General features: G+C 37.7%; 1 protein-coding gene across 2 annotated transcripts in view; it reads left to right on the top strand.

Moving 5' to 3' along the window:
- tiam1b (TIAM Rac1 associated GEF 1b) overlaps positions 1–23,384 on the top strand; it is an 81,787-nt gene that overhangs the window by 52,555 nt on the left and 5,848 nt on the right. Inside the window, exons 15-22 of one of the 2 annotated variants that reach the window (XM_067364917.1) lie at positions 683–895; positions 1,161–1,253; positions 9,454–9,506; positions 16,020–16,214; positions 20,784–20,852; positions 22,118–22,243; positions 22,440–22,548; positions 22,933–23,112. In XM_067364917.1, the coding sequence (XP_067221018.1) occupies positions 683–895; positions 1,161–1,253; positions 9,454–9,506; positions 16,020–16,214; positions 20,784–20,852; positions 22,118–22,243; positions 22,440–22,548; positions 22,933–23,112 (1,038 nt within the window). Of the gene's footprint in view, positions 1–682; positions 896–1,160; positions 1,262–9,453; positions 9,507–16,019; positions 16,215–20,783; positions 20,853–22,117; positions 22,244–22,439; positions 22,549–22,932; positions 23,113–23,384 lie in introns of both variants that reach the window. The other variant, XM_067364916.1, reaches the window with a different exon arrangement.

The raw sequence follows: 23,384 nt of genomic DNA, 5'->3' as shown, positions 1-23,384 counted from the left end.
TAACTCACAATTGTTTATATTCTCGCAATTCTGACTTTATAACTCGCAATTGTTTATATTCTCATAATTCTGACTTTATAACTTGCAATTCTGACTTTATAACACGCAATTGTTTATTCTCGCAATTCTGACTTTATAACTCGCAATTGTTTATATTCTCGTAATTCTGACTTTATAACTCGCAATTGTTTATATCCTCGCAATTCTGACTTTATAATTTGCAATTGCAACTTTATATCACGCAATTCTGACTTTATAACTCACAATTGCAACTATAATCGCACAATTCTGATTTTATAACTTTATAATTGTTTTTTTATTCAGTGGCAGTAAACAAGCTTGCATAAGAAGGTCAAACTATGGAGCAATGAAAAATTGGCATATACAAACATTCTTTTTCTTTTGAATAACATGCATTTATGAATCGTGCACAATAAAATAATATTGTGTCTTAAGAATTGAATGACATCAATCTTTAGGACTAAAAACTTGTGATGCTTAAGTTTTTGCCTCACAGTTCTGTTTGTCTTTGGTTAAACTTCTTTAATTCCTTCTTTGCTTTTCGTTTTATTAACTGTGTACAAGCAGTTAATAAAATATTTCATCCATTTTGCATATCTCAAGAAACATCTATGATTGCGAAAATTATTCCTGAAATATTACCACATTAAAATGTTTGCAGGTCTGAATGCTGGAGATGAGATTCTACAGCTGAACGGGAAGGATGCGCGCACTCTGACTTTTGCTGACATGAAGGTGGCGTTCGCTCAGGTCTCTCTCTCTCTCACCGTTAACACGCTGCCCCCTGTTGACCGCCGACAGCTCTGCTTCCTGCCGCCGAGACGCTCTGACGCTGTGGACAACCTTTACACTGACATCTTCTCTCAGAGTCAGGGTGAGGGGAGGTCAAGCCTCTGCTGACCCATTTAATTCATCGGTTTTTCATTGTGTTTTGATATGAACGCTTCAACAACTCTGCTACCTAGCGTGCGTTAAAATGTAAATATAAACAACATAAAAGTTTTCTTTGGGAGTCCTTGGTCAGAAATGCACAAACAATCTCCAAAATATTTTCATATATCATCGAGAAATGTCACAAGGTTAGATCCAGAAAACTAGCATGTGAAATCATAGTCATGTAGTTAATTGTGTTTCCACAGAGGAGATTCTTGACGATGGGGTGGGTCTGATTGTGGAGACGTCAGGAGATGGTTTAGACAACGACTCGGAGCTCTTCGCTGAGTTTGACGACTATGGAACGGTAAGTAGTCCGATAGTTTCAAGATATCAGCCTGGATCTTGTGCAGCTCTGCCCAGAACGACGGGACACTTTTCCTGTCTGTGCGTGGGTTTCGTTCACGCTCACCAAATCTAGAACTGCAGGCCTTCGAAACTCTGAACTCTGAGCGAGAAGAATCTCACTGCAGAAACGCTTCACCATCTGTCATCTGTGCTGTTTTTAAACGGAGGGGCGGATACAGTTCAATCATTCTGTAATTTGTCGTGTCACACTGATACATTTATTTCATGACCCTGTCTGTCTGTCTGTCTGTCTGTCTGTCTGTCTGTCTGTCTATCTATCTATCTATCTATCTATCTATCTATCTATCTATCTATCTATCTATCTATCTATCTATCTATCTATCTATCTATCTATCTATCTATCCAACCATATGTCTGTCTTTATATCCATCTATCCATCTGTCTGTGATAATGAACTGTCTGCAGCGTATCTTGTGGTGGGGGTTTGAAGATAATTAGTTTGCGTTGAGACGGGTGACAGTAAAACAGAGGTTGCCTGATTTTCTTTTGCATCCTAATTGCTTTATTATGAGGCATAATTAACCAAATCTTGGAGGCGACAATGGTCTCAGAAGATGGTCTCTATCTGAGAAGTGTCAGACAGACATAACAATTTCGCATTTAGATCTGAGAGTGTCTGTAGTTATTCTTCCATGTCTCCAAGCTGCAGTTTACAATGCAGGATACAGTCACAGTTGTTTCATTGGACGGACGGGTTGATGGATGTGTTGAGATGATGGAACCAATCAGATTCCACACGACTTTCCATATTTACATAGAGAAACTATTTTCTGAAACCCGTTCCCTATTTATCTCATGTCAGAAAAGCACTGTTGAGTTTAGACCTTAGTAGTGGAAGCAGAAAAATTTATATTTTCTGATAAATGTCCATTGCCAGGAAGGTTCAGACTGGTTCTGTGTCTCAGTTTCTAAACGTCCTACGTGTGTGTTTCTCTTTGTGAGAAGAATAATATACTGCGGGATACTCAAATTACTCAGGAGCCACTTTTAGAAAATGAGCTGAAATGGTACTTGATCTTCTTAAATGTGCAGATATGCTTTACAGCGGACGTATATTTTTATCACCACATTCATCAAAATAAGCAAGTGCTGTTCAGTTTTTAAATGACCTTTTTAATTTTCCAGAACATTATAGTCAATGCAAATGCATTCACAATAATCACAAATGTTTCCAGTATGTTGGCTTCTCAAATGCAAATATCTTATATACTTATTATTTATGTGTGAAGTCATTAACAATTCTTTCTTATTCTAATTGGATGCAGCAGTTTAGAAATCAGTCCATTTTGTCTGTTTTCACTGTGAAGCTTTGCACATTTGCTGCTGTTGTCACATTTGTTGTTGCTAAGTGCAGTTCACACAGTTTGAATATGCTCCAAGCTGTTGCACCAATCAGCGATGACAGTATTTGCATATCCTGATGTTTTGCGTCTCGATTATTCATGCAGAAATATGACTCGTGAAACATTTTTGGAATTAATCTGGTTGCACTACCAATTAAATGCAATATAAATATAAGTTTTACACCCCGTCTGATCTGCAAGCAAGTGGCGCAGCATGATAAAACTAGATCTCTCGCATTATAAGCCCGGACTCTGAGTGTCTCTGATGTGCGGAGTGAGTTGGTTCTGGATCTGAAGGGTGTGTTGCTGTTGGTTGGCTGTCAGGGCCATGCAGAGAGATGCACTTTGGGTCTGCAGAGACAGTGGGACTCGGGGTCTCGCTGGGAGCTTGGAGAAGATTGCTTTTGGCATGCATAGACATGTGTCTGCCTCTTTGCATAGCACCATCTCTCTGGCCTTTATTAAAGAGGAGAAAGTTGCATTGAGGGCAGACGGGGAATGCAAAGGAATCCATAATCAGCTTTAGTGTTCACTCAAACACACACACACATATGCTGTTGAATTTAATGCAGGGTATCTTTAATAAATTTAATTCACGTTTGGTCTGTTCGTGCTCTGAATATATGAATGATTTTGACCGAGTTAAACATGACCTTGCTCTGCGATTAGGCTTTTCAGGACCATTATGAGTCTTAAAACTGTGCAATATACTGTATATTCTTTTTTAAATATATGCAACTTGTTTGATATGTTTATAATGCACTGACATTCATATTAAGTGTGACTGTCATTTTTCAAGCAAAACATTTCAGAAAAACAAACTGGTGAGGCTAAAAGTCATTGCAAAAATGACTCAGAAAAGTGTAAAAGGCTTGTGCTGACAATAACTGCCACTTAACTTGATACTTTATTATGCATTGTCATTCATGCATTTTAACTGTGGCTATTGCAAGTGTCCAAACACTTTTTGGGGTCACTATATTTTGTATTTTAAAAATATTAAAATCACCTGACATTGTGAAAATGCTTATTCTTAAGGCCTTGATACACCAAGCCAACATCGGGCGGCCCAATTTTTGGGATGTGTTCCGCACCATTGGCACTAGTTGGACCCCGTTGGGGGCTTTTTGGCTGATTGAACATGTTGAATCGGCATTGACGCCGTTGGTGAGAAAGAGAGCTCTGATTGGCTTTTCAGCTTAGAGAACGGGTCAGTGCACGAGAATAAAAGCGAAAGTGAAGAAAGCGAGCAAAGAGGTCAAGACAGTACAGGCAGGCAGAAGGCTGTTCTAATTTTACATCATCTTAACTGAGCATTCCAATTCGTGGATATTTTCATAATGAGTCACATGGAATGAAGTGTAAACAGCATGATTGATATTCAAAATTGTAAGAGGGCAGTTCGAACAGGAGGGGTTACGTTGGTGCCGTGACCCGGAAGGGAGTGAGGTTTACTGGGGTGAGTGTAACAGACATAGGCCGGTAAGAGCTGTGCATGTAAACCTCACTCCCCTGATCTCAAGAGGTGCTCTAGTGACTGACACTAGAAACTGCAGTCTTTAGCCTCCTTGTTAGAGTGCCTAACTCCCATGCCAGCAGACCCAGGTTCAAGTTTTCGACTACCTACTTCCAGAGGTAGTCGAAAACACATTAGACCGGATTGCTTTCATAGTGTAGACGCTCATGTTTCGAACACCACAAAAGACCACCTACTCTCCACCTACTGACCTAATGTGTAAACATTATGGGAAGCACTCTAGCCAGACAGGATTTAAAGTTTGTCGACTGAAGACCCAAGTCTGGTTTGAAGATGAAATGCGTACCAAGCACAATGTTCTCTCACCATTTCTGATTTCTAACAAATACTCACAGCGTTCAGCATGGTCAGAGTAGAAACTAAAGCTGCTTCTCTGTATGTTTTTCCGTCGTCTCCGGGCATGTTCATATGTAAATTGTGCGAGTTTATTTTGTCCATTAGATTGAAAGATCTGAAAAAGCCCATACATTTACCCATCCATAGACCCTCCTCTTGAGGAAATCAGAACAGAAGTGGTTGAAAGTGGACAAAAGAGACAGATTAAAACAGCAGGTGTAAACGGTTATGTGTCTGCCTCGTCTACTTGTGATCCGATCAACTGAAACGCATCTTAATGCCAGGTGTAAACAGGGCCCTAGTTTTGGTTTCCCTTTTTGAATGACAAATTTAGACTATCTGCTGATATTAATACGTATTTCTTTAAACACAGGCGTAGAACGCAAGTGCTTTATTCCATTTGGTGTCTCCTTATACAACAATCACAGTTTTTTAGCTGAGACACAGCCGACGTGAGGCGGCAACACAGTTAGCTTTCGTCATCACTAGTTCTTATATGTCATGGCCTTTAGGGTTCTTTGTCTTTTATTTGACAGACAATCGATTACTGGAAATGACTGGGGAGAGACTTGAACTTGGCTGTTGTAAATGAGCACCACAGCTTAATGCATCAGCCATTAACAACTGTGCCACTGCTATGACTTCGTTGTTGTACATCTTCATCTGTCTATCCACATAACAGTCTCTCCACTACAGGATTCTTAATTGTGGAAACTTGCAACATATATATTTCTAAAGCAGCCATCAACCTTTTCACTTCACAATTTCATGTGTAAGTAATGGTACATTAGTAGTGCTCCACTGTCTGGTGGGATATTATTCTGTAGATGGACTAGAGAGAAATTTGGACTCACGGATCATTTGTTGCTGTGAGAGGAACATTTACAGTCTGATTTGTCATTCTCTGCTTGCTGATCTTCACATTAACAGGCCCTTCGGCTTGCGGTGTGTGTGATTTGTTATATCAGGAGACGTCTTTGATGCTAAAAGTGTTCAGTAGAGGATTTGGCAAGTTCGGTCTTCAGTGCCGGTCTTCTTCTGTGAACATTTCTCATTCCCTTTCAGTTGGCTGTTAGTTTTTGCTGTAAAGGATGATTCTTGTTTCATGTACATTAAGGCCTGTTCACACCAAGAATGATAACTATAAAGATAACGATAATTATATAGTTCTGATAATCATTCTAAATATAAAAGAATAGCACTGTCCACTTCACAGCTATAATGATAACGATATAGAGAAACGATAATCGCTGGGATCACTTTCAGAATTATTTTTTCTCCAGCTTTTGAACGGTATAACACTGACAGCCAATCAGAATCCATTCAAATTTAAGGGCTCGAGCATTTAAAAATGGCAGATGACAATATGGAGGTGTCAACCCCCCCTTTTCAAGAATACTTCAAAGAAAATGGATATATGGAAAACAATTGGTCATTCCCTCTGAATAAATGAAGTATTAACGAAGAGATCATTATGCTAGGCTAGCAAACAGAGTAACATAAAATTACCTCACATATTATCCAGCGCTAGTTTCGACAACATTGTCTTCCTTTGAAGTTGTAGTGAAAAAGACTAGGCCTTACTTTATTCCACTATATTGACTTCGTCAGCTAAATTCACTAGATTAGGGCCCCGTTTACACGTACATGGTTATTTTGAAAAACGGAGACATTTCCCTTCGTTTGCGCCCTTTGTTTACACGCAAACGGAGAATTCGCCTCTGGAAACGAGTCTTTCTAAAAACTCCGGCCAGAGTGGAGATTTTGAAAATCTTCGTTTGCACGTTGTATGTAAGCTGAGACAAATTGGTGTTTAGGCAGTCAACGTCACAGTATGCACCAGAGCTCGCACCTAGGCCAAAAGTGCGACCTATGTTTACATGTGATCATGGAAGCGTTCAGAGTAGCATTCGCATTTATGTTGGTGCAAACTCTTCTTGTGTATTATTCGTTGATATTTTCGGGATTCTGATTGGCTTACGTGGGTTTGAGCTTCTCGTTACACCGCCACCTACAGGTTTGGCATGCTCTTGATGGCATATATACACGGGTATGTGTAAATGAACACTTTTCTGAAAACTGACATGTGTGCACGATGTTATTTTTGAAACTGGAGAGGTTGAAATGTTAATTTATGAAAATAGGTGTCCACGTGTAAATGTAGCCTAGATCGATTACACTAGCTATTCACTCGAAACATTGCATGCTGAGGACATCTGCTGGTTAAAGCCGTGTAAATGCAACAAGAACACACTTTGAAACCGCAGCACATAAGCTTAGAATAAACAGACCGTTATCATTCGTTGGTGTGGACGCAAATATAGTTATCGTTATAGTTATCGCTCTTGTTGTAAACGGACCTTTACTGTTCAAAAGATTGGGGTCGGTAAGATTTATTAATTTTTTTGAAAGAAGTCTGCATTTATTTGTTAAAGTTTTTACATATTGTCAAAGAAAGGATTTTTTTAGCGATAGCAGAACAAATATAAGTACAATCATTCGGACGTGACATGAAGGCAGTATGAGCCTGAAGGGCTGAAGTGATTCTGCTGTATCATTGTTCTGCGGCGCGTCCCTTTGTCATGTTTTAACGATCGTGCTTCTGCGCTTTACCATCACAGCATGTGTTTATGAACCGCAGTGAAGCCTGAATCACATGATCTGACGGCGCATTTCTCTCTGTGCTCTTTTAAGTCCTAGTGCATTCATTCTGTTTATTTTCCCCCGCTGGCTGTCTCTCTCTCTCTCCATGCGGCTGTTCAGATGATCAATCTTTATGAAACAGACACTCACTCCAGTCCTATATTATAAATCATGAGACTTCTGTTCAGTTGATTTGTTCATCTGAATGCACAGCTACTGTGGTAGAAAGTATTCGATTTCTATTTGAGAGAAAGTCCTGAATCTTTTACTTCACTACTAGTTGACTAGTTTTATATTTTTTTAGTGGTGGTGCTTTTATTAGCATGCTGACAGCTGTTAGACAGTTTGCACTCTAAAACCTTCATCCCCTTTTAAGCACAACTTCTATAGACATAGAAATAAACATGCAGACAGACATTTTTAGCCTTTTGTGTCATGAGTCAGTCGTCTATCAGAAGCATTGCGTTTTAAGATGGCGTGCCGAGTTAAAAATAGTTCAACTTTTAACAAAGCACCTCAAGAACCCTCTGTCAAGCTTGTTTTGCACACCACAGCACATCAGAAATGCATCTGATATAGTGGTCAGGTCAACCTGAATCCAGCCTTTTTGGGATTGTAAGCATTTGCTTTTTCCATATTTAAGAGCTTGAACCAACCTAAAATGGTTTTAACAAGACACCAAACTACTGTAGATTCCAGCTTTATTTTTGATGGTTTTAGAGGGATTTTGGGCACTTTTTAGACAGCTAAAAGCCAGTTTATCCAGACTAAATGACCATCAAACCAATTGGTTTGAATCGTGTTGGTACAGGATGGAAGTTCACTTGAAGTGTGGATTTCCCTTTGTGTTGATGCTTGGCATTGTGTGTTTATTTCTTCAGAAATGCACCTGATAGTGGTCAGGTTAACATGAAACCCGACATCTGAGGAACTGAAGACGCAGTGGATTAGTTTTATTTCTAAAAGGAAATGCGCCCACATATACCTAATTCGGTTTATGTCTGCACTAATTATTTTACACCAGACTGCTTTGTACAAAGGGATAATACCAAACAGGTTTTGCTAAAAAGTTGTTACTCAATGATGGATCAGTACCAACTGTTTGTGATCCAGCTTATATCCAACTTACTTTTCAGTGTGTGAGATCGTCCTGTTTTGTTGGTGCATTAGCAGTGGAAACTCCGCCCTCTTTTTGAAAGGGGTCCAGGAGCAGCAGCTCATTGGCATTTAAAGGGACACACACACAAAAAAACAAAATGTGGCAATTTTAACACGCTATAAAAATGATCTGTGGGGTGTTTTGAGCTGAAACTTCACATACATACTCTGGGGACACCAGAGACTTAAATTACATCTTGTTAAAAGGGGCATTATAGGTAAGTCATCTTGTAATCCACACATTTCTGGTTTTATTGTGCAATTTCATTCATTCTTCCTTTACTTTTCCTGTTGACTTCTGTTGGATAATATTAACCAGTAGCCACATTAATTAGCCAGTTAGCTGCATTAATCCACCAGAGGTGATCTCTACCTTAGTGGTCATTAAAAACCTTTCAAGTTTGTTGCATTCAATTTTACCCATTATGCACTAACATTCTCATCTATTAACTCAAATGACTGGTATTGATTTTAATTTGTTTATGGGGTACTCATGTAAGAAATATAATTTACTTGAACTTTATGATGATTAATTAACTAGACTTTCAGGCAACCCACCAACTACTACATTTAAGATTAATAGTTATGCATATCCCTAACTACATTGCTCTCTTTTTCTCTCAGTCTCACTGTGTTGGTATTCTTATCCGGCTGAACTTGCCCAGCCCATCATGAACAATAACAACAACAACCTTGGAAGGGAGATTTCTTCCACTTCCTCTTCCTCTCTCCATTCACCCTTGATTGTTTTCACGTGTGTGTTGAGTATCTTAACTCATGTAGCTCAGTGTTTGCTCAGCGTGCCAGGAAGGAAGAGAGAGAGAAGATAAATGAGGTAGTGTCGCATCAGAACGGGCGGGTGAATACGGAGTTGGGCGAGCAGAGAGGAGGTGGGCGAACGACAGGGAGAGAGAGAGAGAAGAGAGACCGGTTCCATCTCTTTCTCTGTTCTATTTGTCATAAGCGGAGGGATGTTGTCGGGTGCTGCAGCAGTGAATCTGTGATTTCTGAGGCGTTTCCTGTAACTGATCCAGCATCAGTGACGGTGGGCCTGCGTGTTTCTCTCCAAGGCTGTTTCTACTGATCCCGAGTCAGTCATGTCTGTGCTCAAACGCAACAGACACAGCAAACGCTCGTCCGACTCAATCTATGACCTGCTACACCTGGTGAGAGCCGTTTCATATCTGTGGTTTTTCTTAAATTGCGCTATTTCATTGCTTAGTTAGTTTGTTTTTTTATCCTGAGCTGGGAGTTATGAATGCTTTGGGTTTGTGCGCAGATTTTTTGGAATGTTGAATGACGGTCACTGAATGATGGGATTACTAGTAAAAAGTGCCATAATTTTATGTAGTGTTCATATGGATATCCTACAGTGGTAATACCATGTTGTTTTACATGATAGTACCATGGTGTTCTTTGAAATACCTAGCATGTAAATATATATGCACACTGTCTTACATCAAAGTATTGTTTAATACTATGATTGTACCATGGTACCAAATATTTTATTTATTTATTTTTTTTGTAAGGTTTTGCTTGCTAGTCTTTAATTATTTTTATAGACCAATCGGATTGTGTTTATGAGCAATTTTGTGCTTTTTGCATGCTGGGAAAAGTTTAAACCAGCCTAAAGTGGTCTTAACAAGATCCCAAACTGGTTTTCAGCTAGTTTTTTTTTTTTTTTTTTTTTTTTTAGAGAGAGAGAGATTTTGGGCACTTTTGAACATTTTGAAGAAGCAGTTTATCTATCCTGGGAAACCTGCAGTTATCCATTGAGGCCATCAAACAACCTTAGGCTGGTTTAAGTTGTTATTTTAAGCAGGGTGTGGTGATCTTGTTGGGACTTAATGGAGGGAAGTTCACTGGAAGTGTGGATTTCCCGTTGTGTATGTGTGCGGCATGCCCATGTTTGTTTCTTCACAGTATGCAACCTTTTATACTCATAATAACATCAATAATTCCAGTTTAACTTTAAATTCTTGCGAAATCAGGAATGTGTTTGGAAAATATTGACTAAAATATTGGAATATGAACATCCTTAAGAGGCAGTCACACTGCACTTTTCATTCCATTGACTTCCATTCAAACGCATGCGAATGCGTCAGACCGGAAACGCAAGCTTGTGCGAAATTTTTTTTATGTTTGGTGAAGACGTGCGACCAGTAGATCAATTTGTCACAGCATGACCTCTTTATCCATGAAGTTACACTGCAAGATTTCATACTTTCATTAAGGTGCAGTCACATTACTGTTGTTTGGTGAATATTTCGCAGGCGAAATCCAGTCATTTCAATAGGAATCCACGTAAACAAGAATTTCACTAGATTTCCCCACATACATTTTGCAACGGGTTCAAGTTGGTAACGCATATTTGCCACATTGACGAACAGAAAGAGGCGTGGTTTTAAAGTGACTTCTTACAAGGGTTGCAAAATTCTGGAAACTTTCATTGGGAATTAATGGGCAATTTGCTAAATTGCAGGTTAGCCTATGACCGGAAACTTAAATGCAGTTGAAAAAAAGAAAAAAAAATCTTGCAGCATAATCTTGGTTAAAATAACTAGATTTAAAGGTACAATATGTAAAATTTTTGCAGTAAAATATCCAAAAACCACTAAGCTAGTGTTATATATTTTGTCCAGTTTATTACTAACAATATCTCTAATGTTTTCAACTACTTGTAAATAATGAGAAAATTCCCATTCTACACAGTGACACGGGGCAGTGCAGTCGCCTGTCAATGACGTCAGTTGCCTTTGTTACCGCCTTTACTGACGTAGAAACCACATGACAACAGTGCCGTGGACAAATGCGGAAGTAGTGTCTAGCGTCCAGCAAACCACTAGCTGGCTTCAAGCAGTTCCTTATTTAATTCTTGCACGTTTTATGGTGGATTGTGTTACTTATTTATGGAACATAATCACTGTTTACCATCTGCCGCTGGTTCTGCCGACAAGGACAGCTCCCGTAAACTCATGACCGGAAAAGTGGAAGCGGCGCCGGCGACTGTGTCATAATAAAAGTCCCGCTGCTCGTGAGGCGTGTGTTGATCAATCGCTCCAGCTCCTCGTTCAGCTCCACAACACTCGGTCCTGCTCTGCTTCATACTACAGTAACGTTAATAATCGCATCCACGAACATGAGTTCTTCCAGACTCCAATCCCTATTCTTTTGCACCGTCCGTTGAGATGGAGACCACATGTCCCAAGTTTCCACTCTAAAACTTGGCGTCATCAAACTACGCCTTTGTTTTGAATAGGCTTCTAGCGACCTCTAGCGGAAAAAAATATCACAAATTGTACCTTTAATGCAAATTCAGCTTTAATCACATTACTTACTGCAGGGCTACTGAGGCCACAACCCTGAATCTGCTTTCATTTTACATTTTTAATGGGAATTTTTTTTTTCTTTTTTTGGGAGGGGGAATCATAGGGAATATGTTTATATAACATTCATGCTTTTTTTGTTGTTCAATGAAAGATTTTGAACTCACAAATATATCAAAAGTCAAAAATGTAATTTTTAAAATTTGCATTGGTTTGCATCATGTCTGTTTATGACCAAACAACATGTTTATATAGACATATGTTTTGTATATGAAACAGTTTGTATAAATTAGCCCAAATTTCCAATGAATTCCCATAATTTCCATTAAGTTTCCAACTTTTCCCATATTTCCAAAATTGGAAAGTTTCTTGAAAATTTACCAAAAATGTTCCACCCCTTTGCAACCCTACTTTTATCAATAGGCAATATACTTTTTGCCTGCAAAATTTCACTAATGTGAAAGCACTTTTTGTTCAAACAAAGTGTGAGTGCTACACCTTACAGCAAACACAACTAACAAGCGTGTTTTCCTTTCACAGCAGTGACGTTGGCATTTTCCCAGCAGTTAATGTGTTTTATTGTGTTGCGCGCTGGACATGCGGGGTGTTGTAATTTCTGTTATGCTGTTCTGAGACTCAAGGACACTGGGAGAAACACTGCAATTTATCCTTTGTGTGTCCTTGCGTGGGCAGTCGAGGACCGCTAAGACTCTCTCTGCTAATGAACACAGAAAGCAGCTTTCACATGTTTAAAAAAACTGTCAGTCAAAACAAGCACCTGTAGTCTGCTAAGTAAATAAAAGTAGTTTAAAGTCAATGTTAGTGCTTTCTCTTCACAGAATGCAAATCATAGTGATAGCTAATGCTGACCTAAAATTTCCCTCTTTTATAACATTTTTAAGAGTGCATTCTGGGAGACCCGTCGATGTCGTCATGCGTTGCTTCTTCAGAGCAACTTTTTATGTCTCTCCTCAGGTAAAAATGTTTTAGTAGATGGCCTTTACTGGGTTTTATACAAGAGATTGTCTGTGTGAGCATGAACACTAGCCTTGATCTTCCGCTTCAAATAATCTTTTATGTCTCTCTTTTTAAAAAAGCCTCCGATGTGACTGTGCTGGTGGATCATGTGCGATGTAGGAAAGGGCTACTTTCGTTGTTTCCTAATGTACTTGTCTCTGACTGTGGCGTTTCAGAGAATGATGGAGAAGTGCGGTGGAAAGCTGACAGCTGCTGTATCTGAAAGCGTGTGAATTTGTCTCCGTTATAACAGGATCACAAACATCTTGACAGTTCTCTTGGCGCTTGTACGCCGTGGTTGTGGCAGCTGATGATTTTTTAGCTAATGACTAAAGTGACAGGTGAAGCCCGACGCCCCTCAGAGATGAAATTCTGCGTCTCTGATTTAGGAACTGATTTATTTGTTTACAAACACACAGAGAGACAACATGAAGCCAATATTCCCTGACACCCCTGAGGATTTATTGTGAGGCAGTTCTTTTTTAATAACGCATAAATATGTTCCTACTACCTGACAGGTGTCACTGAAATTGGTGCCGTGAGAAATCACACCTGATAGAAGCTTTGTGAACAGCATAAACAGAAATGATTTAGTTACGAGCATTTAGGTTTGCTGATATCTGGTTTCAGGATAGAGATCATGTAGTTAAAGATATGCGATTTAATTGAGCAGCTGTGTCACTTCCAGCGCCTTTAAAGCAATGGAGTGAGATTGACTTTATTGTATGAATTTCCATTGGCTGTCTGTGATTTGTGTTGCTGCTCATTTGCATCTAGTGAAACTCTACTCAACTTTGTTGCATGCACCAATGAGCACTTTCAGGGATTATTCGATAAAGTTTAAGTTCAAATTCTTTGTTTGAGACACTTAGTAATGAGATAGCTTTCTCCTTTCTTCTCAGAGTTATGTCTGAGACAAGTTCATATATATTTTGCCTTGTATGTTAACTAAAAAAAAGCACACAAATATTGGTGAAGTAAAAGGAAACTCTTCAGTCATGGATGGATGGACAATATGACCAAAATATTTGAATAATGTTTTTAATGAATTTTATATCACAGTAACTCTAGTCGTGTCATGACAACTCTTAAAGTGTTTGGCATGGTAATGAATATATGTTGATATGTTTGGTCTTGGTGGAACAGATCTGCTATGCTGCTGCAGTGCAAGTACAGGAAATGCAACTGCCAAAACATTCACAGCTGTGAGCAAGTAAGACATGCTGCTGCTGTACAATATCGCGTATATAAATTAGCAGATCTATACAGGTGGAGCTGGGGAAGGTGGGGGGTTTCTGAAAGCATGCTGCAACTGCTACAGGAAATGTTGACCAAGTATTTGAAGGTTGTACAGCGAGCTTATTGGCTACTGATTAGGCTTGCTACGATAGTCGTGATGTTACTCGTGTTCAGTCGCAACAGCGGTTACGTCATTTGCCCACAGCGGCACCGCCCCCCACCATCGTTTTGATTTTTTTATAGTAATAAAAATCATTTAGTTCAGTTAGAAAACAGACATTACAATTAAAAACTGAACGCATCTGCTTAATGCAGTGTGAGCCGAACGAGAGTTGCAGCACAGATCAGCAGCAGGAATCATATTTCATTTATCACATGAGTGAGGAGATGACTTTTGCAATATTTTGGATTTAAATCAAGTGCTAATAGGGAATCTGCAAAGGATTAGTTCTGTTTTTCTAGTTGTTGTGTTTTTCATTAAGAATAATAACCCGTCATTCAAGCAACTGCCACCCGAGTTGGCGCTAATTTGAAAGCTAAAGTAAAATTCGTACGGGCATTCATAGTCTATTGGTGCTGAGTGTTTTCAGTTCACTCCTATGGAAGCCCAACTTCCATAGAAATTAACTGAAAACACTTGATCTGCACCGTAATGAAAGCCCGCGTTGCAGTGCGCATTTTACTATCGCTTTATTTTGAATTAGCGATTTAAAAGCGAGGTGCAACAGAGGGAAGCGCGCATCTCCCTCCTTCCCGGTGATACCGGTATTACAGGTGTTGTCACACGTCAATTAACCGGTGGGAAAATTTCCTCACCGTCACAACCCTACTACTGATACAGCAGGAACCAATCAGCTGTGTCCAACAGATAATGATGTGATTAAGAGCAGGTTGAGTTAAAGGACCTGTGCCATCTAGAGTTTCATGACAGAACTTTGTATATGTGCATGTGTATTTATTTATTATTATTATTATTAGGTATTTAATTAATTCATTTTTGTTTAATTACTTATTTTTAACCTTAGTTAATTTTTATTGTATAAATTATTTAATTTATTTTTATGTAATTTATTCATTTAAGTGTGTAATACATGTTTATTGCTTTGGCAACATTGTGCTACTCTACACATTCAAGCCAGTAAAGCTCAGCTGAATTTAATTTAGCTTAATTAGTATCAAAATATAGTTATTTTTTTCTGGAAATTGAAAAAAATGAATATATTATTTTTATGTATTAAATAATAATGCAGTAATGCCTATTGTTAAATAATCCAGTGAATGAAATGAAAGGCACTTCATGTCTTTTGATTTTCAATTCTCTCTAATTATGTGAATCTTCAACACTCAATCTGAAAGATCAGATTATTCATAACAACAAATGAACGAGTTTGGCATCAGTGCAAAAACAACTTCACATTATGAAGTGCTTGAGTCGAAAACAAAAGACTAATTTTATAAAAAGACAATGTATTCTGATTGGATGAGCTTCATTTGCATTGCAAAGTACTTGGCATATATATATTTCATATATAAGTTATTTATTAATGCATTCTTTATGATCTTGATCACGTTTGGGACAATATCCGGCTTTTCATTTTCGCATTACTCCATGTTTCTCATGTGCAAGTCGTCCTCCCTATTATCCATGCACATATATATCTATTATAGTATAAACACTGTAGCGATTGACACCGAGCCCTAGTAGATTGACGGTACTTTCTCTCAGTCCGTCAGTGTTACTGTGAGAATGACAGTCCATGTGCCATCACAGCCGTTCCCATAGCAACCGCATCCATGGACAGGTGCTTGTGTTTTGGTTGCCGTTCAGACGAAATGAAGACATTTCAGAAGAGCAGGGAGGGAGGGAGAGAGAGAGAGAAACTAGATGTAGAGCCAAAAAGATGGAGTGATAGAGGAGAGGAGAGAGTTTCAGAGGCTGAAAATAGAGCAAATGAGTGCTAATGATTTTTATAGCGTTCTGACAGGCATCTGAGCGGCAGGATCCAGCTGCAGGTGCTGCGAGTGTGTGTGTGTCCTAATAACAGTGCAGGACTGTGAGATGTCTCACTCATCATGACTGTCTTTCTCTCTCTGTAGAGTACAGAGCAGGTCGCAGCTTTCTGCCGCAGTCTGCACGAAATGAATCCCTCATCCGATGTCGTCTCTCCTTCATCCGGCCCGGAGTCTTCCTCGCTCCCTCCGAGCAACGCCACTCCACGCCAGCTGTCCGATGCCGACAAACTCCGCAAAGTCATCTGCGAACTGGTGGAGACGGAGCGCACCTATGTCAAAGTCAGTACCTGTGTGTGTGTGTGTGTGTGTGTTATATACTCATCTATACGTTTGACTCACAGAAGTTTGTGTCCTTCATCGAGACAGGCCTTTAGGGAAAGAAACTGTGCCCTTGTCTTGCCTTTTCTGCACCCACTCACTCTTTGGCTGTTTTTGGAATGGAATACTAGTATACTGCGTAGTACATACTGCACACTGCTTACTATTATTTAAAAATAGAATAGTGATTTAAAAGGCAACAGTAATGTCATGTGACCTCAGTATTCTATGCCCTGTGCATTAATTGTATATAGCAGTTAGTATGGAACAGCTGTGCTATTTTAAGAACATATATATATAGTTTCGGTTAAAATGCCTTTTTAACATGTAGCATGACTTGGTACATGCTTTTATAATAAATGGTTACTGAAAAATACAGATTTTATTGTAAAATACCAATTCTTTAAGAGGCATCCTTTCACTTTAACCTGTTAACTGTCATGGGCCCACCGGTGGGCCCACAGCCATTACATATTTAAAACAGTAATATTCTATACTAAACCTAAACTAATCTTGACAAACTATATATCATTTGAAAGCTTAGAATCTCTAGTTTACATATTTGGAGACTGATTTTCAAAATAAAGTACAGAGGAGCAGTAATTTATCAATTTGCAACAAGCATATTTTCATACTCATAAGGCATGTTCAGACCTTTATTTTGAAATAGCGATGAACATGAAAAATCATTAAAGATTGGTTGAAACATGTTTGTTTTCATGCCAAAAGATAACATCCATTCAATTTGAGAAAAAAAGGTCTAAAAATGTTTTTAATAGAAAAAAAAAATACATTTATGATTGTGGCGGCGATCTATAACCCACATGCATGTTATTTTTATGTTTATTAGAGGCTAAATTCATATCAAATTCTGCCAAACTTCCCATACTACTTCTATATAGGATGTCTACTTCATAAATTGTATGAAAATAATGTAAATATATGGTTCAGATCACTCAAACCATATATGGAAATGGAGGCGCCTTTATATGGTCAGTAATGGAGCTTGGTTGACATCTAGCGAAAAAGTGTGGTACTGCGCCCAAACAAAATCTTACTGAAAGCTCATTTTTTGAGATATCAACCTGAAATTTGGAACACAACTTGTTCAGATTTTTGGCTTTGATTTCCTTGCAGATTTAGAGTAAAACTTGTTTTGTAAAATATATATTTTATATAAAATATAAAATATTATATTTTAACATTTTATATTTTCATAACATAAACTTCTATAACTTTTTTTCTGTTTCACTTACATAAGTTATTTCAATTTTACAATAATCTGCCAAATTTCATCTTTAAAACAAGACCAGCCTTATGTCTATACTCCAAAGACTTCTTGAATTACAACCATTTAAGTTTGGATAGTGCATTTTCTTGTCTAAAACAAAAAGTGGGGGTGACAGTTAACAGGTTAAGATATTCATCTTTAAGCAAAGGCCCGTTGAGACCAATGACAGTAACTGTAATGAGTTCTAAGAATCATTCTAAATATAAAACAAGAGCAGAGTTCACAACACAGCTATAACCATAGCGATACATGGAAGCAATATCATTGGAATCACTTTCAGAATGTTTGTTTCCAGCTGATGAATAATAATTACGATGACAGCCAATCAGAATCCTTCCTGCTTTATGAGCTCGAGCATTTGATGACAAAACTGCAGCGCATGCTTATAATAAACAGAAAGATAACGTCCACTGGTGTGGACGCTGATATAGTTATCGCGATAGTTATCTTTCTTGGTGTGAACAGGCCTGAAGAGTGGTGCCACCATTTGCCATGGGTAAGTCACACGGGTATATTTGTAGAAATAGCCGACAATACAGTGTATGGGTCAAAATTATCGATTTTTCTTTTATGCCAAAAATCATTAGGATAGTAAGTAAAGATCATGTTCCAGGAAGATATTTCATAATTTCCTATCATAAATAAATCAAACCTTTATTTTAGTGAGTAGATATGCATTGCTAAGGACTTCATTTGGACAACTTTAAAGGTGATTTTCTCAATATTTGTATTTTTTTGCACTCTCAGATTCCAGATTTTCAAATAGTCATATCTCTGCAAAATATTATCCTAACTATACATCAATGGAAAGCTTATTTATTCATTTCATTTAAAAAATTGACCCTTATGACTGGTTTTGTGGTCCAGAGTCACATTTGTCCAGTTATTGTAGCTGTGGCTGATATTGCAAGTTGGTATTTCTGAGCTATTAACAAATGTATTATCATAATCATAAAAAAAGTTGTGGCACAACTAGTTTTACGGTTAACCCTTGTGCGAACTTATTGACATTTTTGTCTTTTTCAGTTCATTTAACTGCATACATTTTTGCACAAGTGTGTATTTTTGTTGTAATTTTACTATTTCATCCCCATTTCCTTTAATAAATCTATCTTGCACTAATAGTTCCTCTCAGGACCTTAAGGACAAAAATGTCCCTTGAAATTGAAACCTGCAATTTTTAATTCAAGGGCCATTTAAATATAAAATGATGCAGTCTTTGTTTATAGGCTTTCATTCTGTTGACAAGGCTTCAAAATTAAAAAAATTTACCAGATTGTGCCATTTTTTCTCAGGTTTGGCCTATAAAAGAAATACTCACTTTATTCCTGTGCACCTATAATAGTGTGAGTGTGTTGGTATGGATGTCAGAGTGTGGTTTAGATGTGTGTAATAATAAAAATTGTCTGTGCGTGTAATGTTTGAGAGAGAAAAACATTTATAAAAAGGACTTGAAGACCATCAAGCTTGATTAAGTCGGAGAACTGTGAGTGACTGATGGCATGATTTTCTTGGTGTTATGTTTGGTTGTTATTTTATGTTTGTGTCAATTTTATAGTTATTTACTATTTATGGACAGCACTTTGGTCCAATGTAATGGTTTTGAAAGTGCTTTATAAATAAAAGTTGAGTTGAGTACTGCACATCACAGATCCAACTATTGCTCCAGTGGAGCTTTTTATAGTGACTAATGAATCGGAAGTCGTGCTCGCTCACAGGAAATATCTTCTGCATTGCAAAATGAAAGTGAAAAAGTGATATGAAAGTGAGTGACATGAAGGCTAAGTATGGTAACAAATACTCAGAATGTGCCCTCTGCATTTAACCCATCCAGACATTGAGTAGTGAACACACACACACAGTGCAAACCGCACACACACACTCGGAGCAGCGGGCAGCCATTTGCGATTTGGCCGATTTGTGATTTGGGTATCGAAGGTGGAAGAGAGCGCTGTTCATTACTCCCCCACCTACATTTTTCTTCCGGTATTGAGAATCGAACCTGTAACCTTTGGGTTGTAAGTCTGACTCTCTAACCATTAGGGCGCACCACTGCTCCTTTATAGTTAAAATAAGGTGCTTAGAGTGTTATTGGATGAGTTAGCTGTTCCTGCATTGTGTTTTTCAGCATTTAAGACTGGAACTATGCATTTTATATTGGACTTTTTTGCAAATATCTGTGCGCAAAGATGATTTACATACTGCATACTGTAAAAGTAGTATGCCATTTAGAGCTCACCCATCTTTCTCTGTGGCAGATACAGACTGTGATTCTCACTGTATAGCTCATATTTGCTTGCTGTGTCGAGCTTAACGACAGAGACGTGACAGTATTTTCCCGTCTGTCTGAGATTAGATGAGATCCTGTCCTTCGCAGGGAGTGTTTGCGTTGTGTTTGGATTCGTCTGCCTGTTTGAGCAGAGAACTAAATCAACACTCTGAATAAAGCACTCCAGCAGAAGTTAAACCTGATACAAGTGTGTAAATATATATATATATATATATATATATATATATATATATATATATATTTATATATATGTATAATATTTAAAGGTATTTATCTATATATGACTGTTAATTGTGATTTTTTTTGACCAAACAGCCACTAACTACCACGATTTTTAAATATTTATTGCATGTAAAATTCAGTAAAATGAATTGAAGCCTGATATTACAGTGTTTTGAACCAATTCTTTTAAATAGAAAGGTTAATAGACTTAAGGCCCATTCTCTCCAATAATGATACCTATTAAAGATAACTTTAGCGATAACTATATTAGTGTCCACAGTGGATGATATCATTGTGTTTATTATAAGCACGCTCTGCAGTGTTGTCATCTGTCGCTTTAAATGCTCGAGCTCTTTAGAGGAGGATGGATTCTGATTGGATTTCAATGTTTTTATCATTCATCAGCTGGAAAAAAGTGAATCCAACAATATTGTTTCTATGCTATTCTTTAATAATTACAATGATTTTTTAGCGTTATAGTTATTGTCCTTAGTGTGAACTGGCCTTTATTGTTCAAATTTGCCCTTTTGCACTGTCAATATTTTTCTGCTCATCCCCTCAAACCACCTGCCAAAATCAGTTCCTATAGGGAAATATGTCAAATATCTCTCTCTAAACAAACTGTACAGACATGAAACTGATCAAATATTTGGTAGAATATATTAATATTCCATATTTGTTCATAGGCTGTCCTTTAATATGATTGTGCACATTCTCTCTCTTTCAGGATCTGAACTGTTTGATTGGGCGATATCTAACCCCTCTGCAGAAGGAGTCTTTCCTCACTCAGGATGAGGTGAGTCAAAGCGCCTCTGATGGTTTCATATTATCATCAGCTGGCGAGCTGGAACGCACCTCCAGAACACAGAATGATATTTCATAATCATTCTGATGGAGAGGAGTGTGTAGGAGGACATAGAGACGGAGACAAACACACACTAGAAAGGAGAGGTAGAGAAGGGAGTGGGAGGGAGACACAAAAAGAGGAAAACTTACATCAGACTGAAGAGAGGAAGTTCTCAATGTTCCGTCCTTTAATGGCCTACATATGAGAGCAGAACTCATTATGCATCATTGCAGACTCTAAAGAAATGTAGTTTGACTGATATGAGTCTCTTAAAGGCTGATACAGATACCAGAATAGATTGTTTGTTTGTGTGTGTGTATGTGTATGTGTGTGTATATATTGTTTGTGTATGTGTATGTGTATGTGTATGTGTGTGTATATATATATATATTGTTTGTGTATGTGTATGTGTATGTGTGTGTGTGTGTGTGTGTGTGTATATGTATATATATATATATATATATATATATATATATATAATTTTATGGTATATTTCACTTTAAACAATTTATTAACATCAAATGAGATTAAAAATAATAAAATTGTTGATATGAACACTTATTTTAACACAATTTTTACTTATATGATATTTATATAAAGAATTGTATACATATATATATATATATATATATGTAAATATATCAGGGTTATTATGGTTAACTAAAATTAAATACATAAAAACATTTTTTTTTTACTCAAAATAAAATAAACCTAAAAATCAAATAAACTATATTTAAAAAAAAATAATAATAATTTTATTTCAGCCAGTTGCCAAGGAAATTTTTCTCATTTTCATTTAGTTTTACTTGATGTGCTAAAATAAATAAAACTAAAACTGAAATAAAAAATATATATATATATATAATAACTATATAGACATATGAAAATTATAAAAACATTACAAAAACAAAATGACCAAAATATAATATAAATGACCCATATATATACTTTTTATTATTTTATTTTTTTCACAATTATTACAAATATTTGAAAATTTGATAAGTAATAACAACCATTGTATATAATGGTTGGCAACTGGCTGAAATAAAATTCAGTTTTTATTTTATTTCAAGTAACAAAACTTGTTTTTTATGGATTTAGTTTTAGTTAACTATAATAATTATATATAATAAAAGTAGTCCATATGACATAATTATATGTTTTAGATATTACATTTGACCACATACACTTTTTCCTGCATGTGTATCTAATAGCTGGATGTGCTGTTCGGAAACCTCCCGGAGATGCTGGAATTCCAGGTGGAGTTTTTGAAGACTCTGGAAGACGGAACCCGACTGGTGCCAGACCTGGAGAAACTGGAGCGAGTGGAAGAGTTCAAGGTTTGTGACTGCGGTTTCATTTCTGGTCTGCGGATTTTATTGTCATTATTACTAATATTATAGTACCTTGTTTTTTGGGCGGATACATTGTGTGTGTGTGTGATAGTATATCACTCAAAGCTATTCATAACCAGATTTATCCAACACAATCCATGATACCTGAAGTATTTCTCTCAAAATCCCTCTCGTCTTACAGAAAATCCTCTTTTCTCTGGGTGGCTCGTTCCTGTATTACGCCGACCGCTTCAAGATCTACAGCGCTTTCTGTGCCAGCCACACTAAAGTGCCCAAAGTGCTGGTCAAAGGTGTGTAAATCTCAGCTCAAACATGACCTTGCTCCCTGTGAATTCTGGGATTTTCACAGAGCCCTGCAGCGGGGGGTCCGTAAATCTCGTGTGAGCGGCTCTGGGGCGTCAGTCGTATAATTGTGCCGCTGTGTGTGGGTGTCTGCGAGGTCGGTCTGGATCTTCTCGCTGTCTATTTTTACTATTTAACATCGATTCTGCAGATTTGTGATGGTTACATAACAGTGTTTTCCAGTTAGTTGAAGAACTTAATGTGCTCGAAAACATTGTGTACTTGTGAAAAACATAACAAATTCCACCAGTCTTCAAATCTCTCTATCACTATCAAAACACACAATCCTGCGACAGCATAATCACAACTTGCTGTGTTTGTGTCCTCTCCAGCGAAGACAGACGCGGCCTTCAAGGCGTTTCTGGACGAGCGCAACCCCAAACAGCAGCATTCGTCCACGCTGGAGTCGTACCTGATCAAACCCATCCAGAGAGTGCTGAAATACCCTCTGCTGCTGAGAGAGCTGCACTCGCTCACCGACCCTGACAGCGAGGAGCACTACCATCTGAACGGTGAGAGAGTCTGGGTTCAAATCAGACTGTGTGCATCATAAAGCTTTACGCCATATTGAATCAAACGTTTAGGGTCTGTAAAAATGTTTAGTGTCTTTGTAAGGAGTCTCATATGCTCAGCAAGGCTTGCTAAAAATACAGTAAAAACAGTAATATTGTGAAATATTACAAATACATTTTAATTATTAAAATGAAATGTATTCCTGTGATCAAAGCTGAATTTTCAGCATCATTATTTCAGTATGCAGTGTCACATGATCCTTCAGAAATCA

This window comes from Chanodichthys erythropterus, chromosome 17 (assembly GCF_024489055.1).
Source record: "Chanodichthys erythropterus isolate Z2021 chromosome 17, ASM2448905v1, whole genome shotgun sequence".
In the NCBI taxonomy this organism is placed as follows: Eukaryota; Metazoa; Chordata; class Actinopteri; order Cypriniformes; family Xenocyprididae; genus Chanodichthys; species Chanodichthys erythropterus.
Note: the sequence above shows the minus strand (reverse complement) of the source record. Positions and strands in the feature narration are given on the sequence as shown.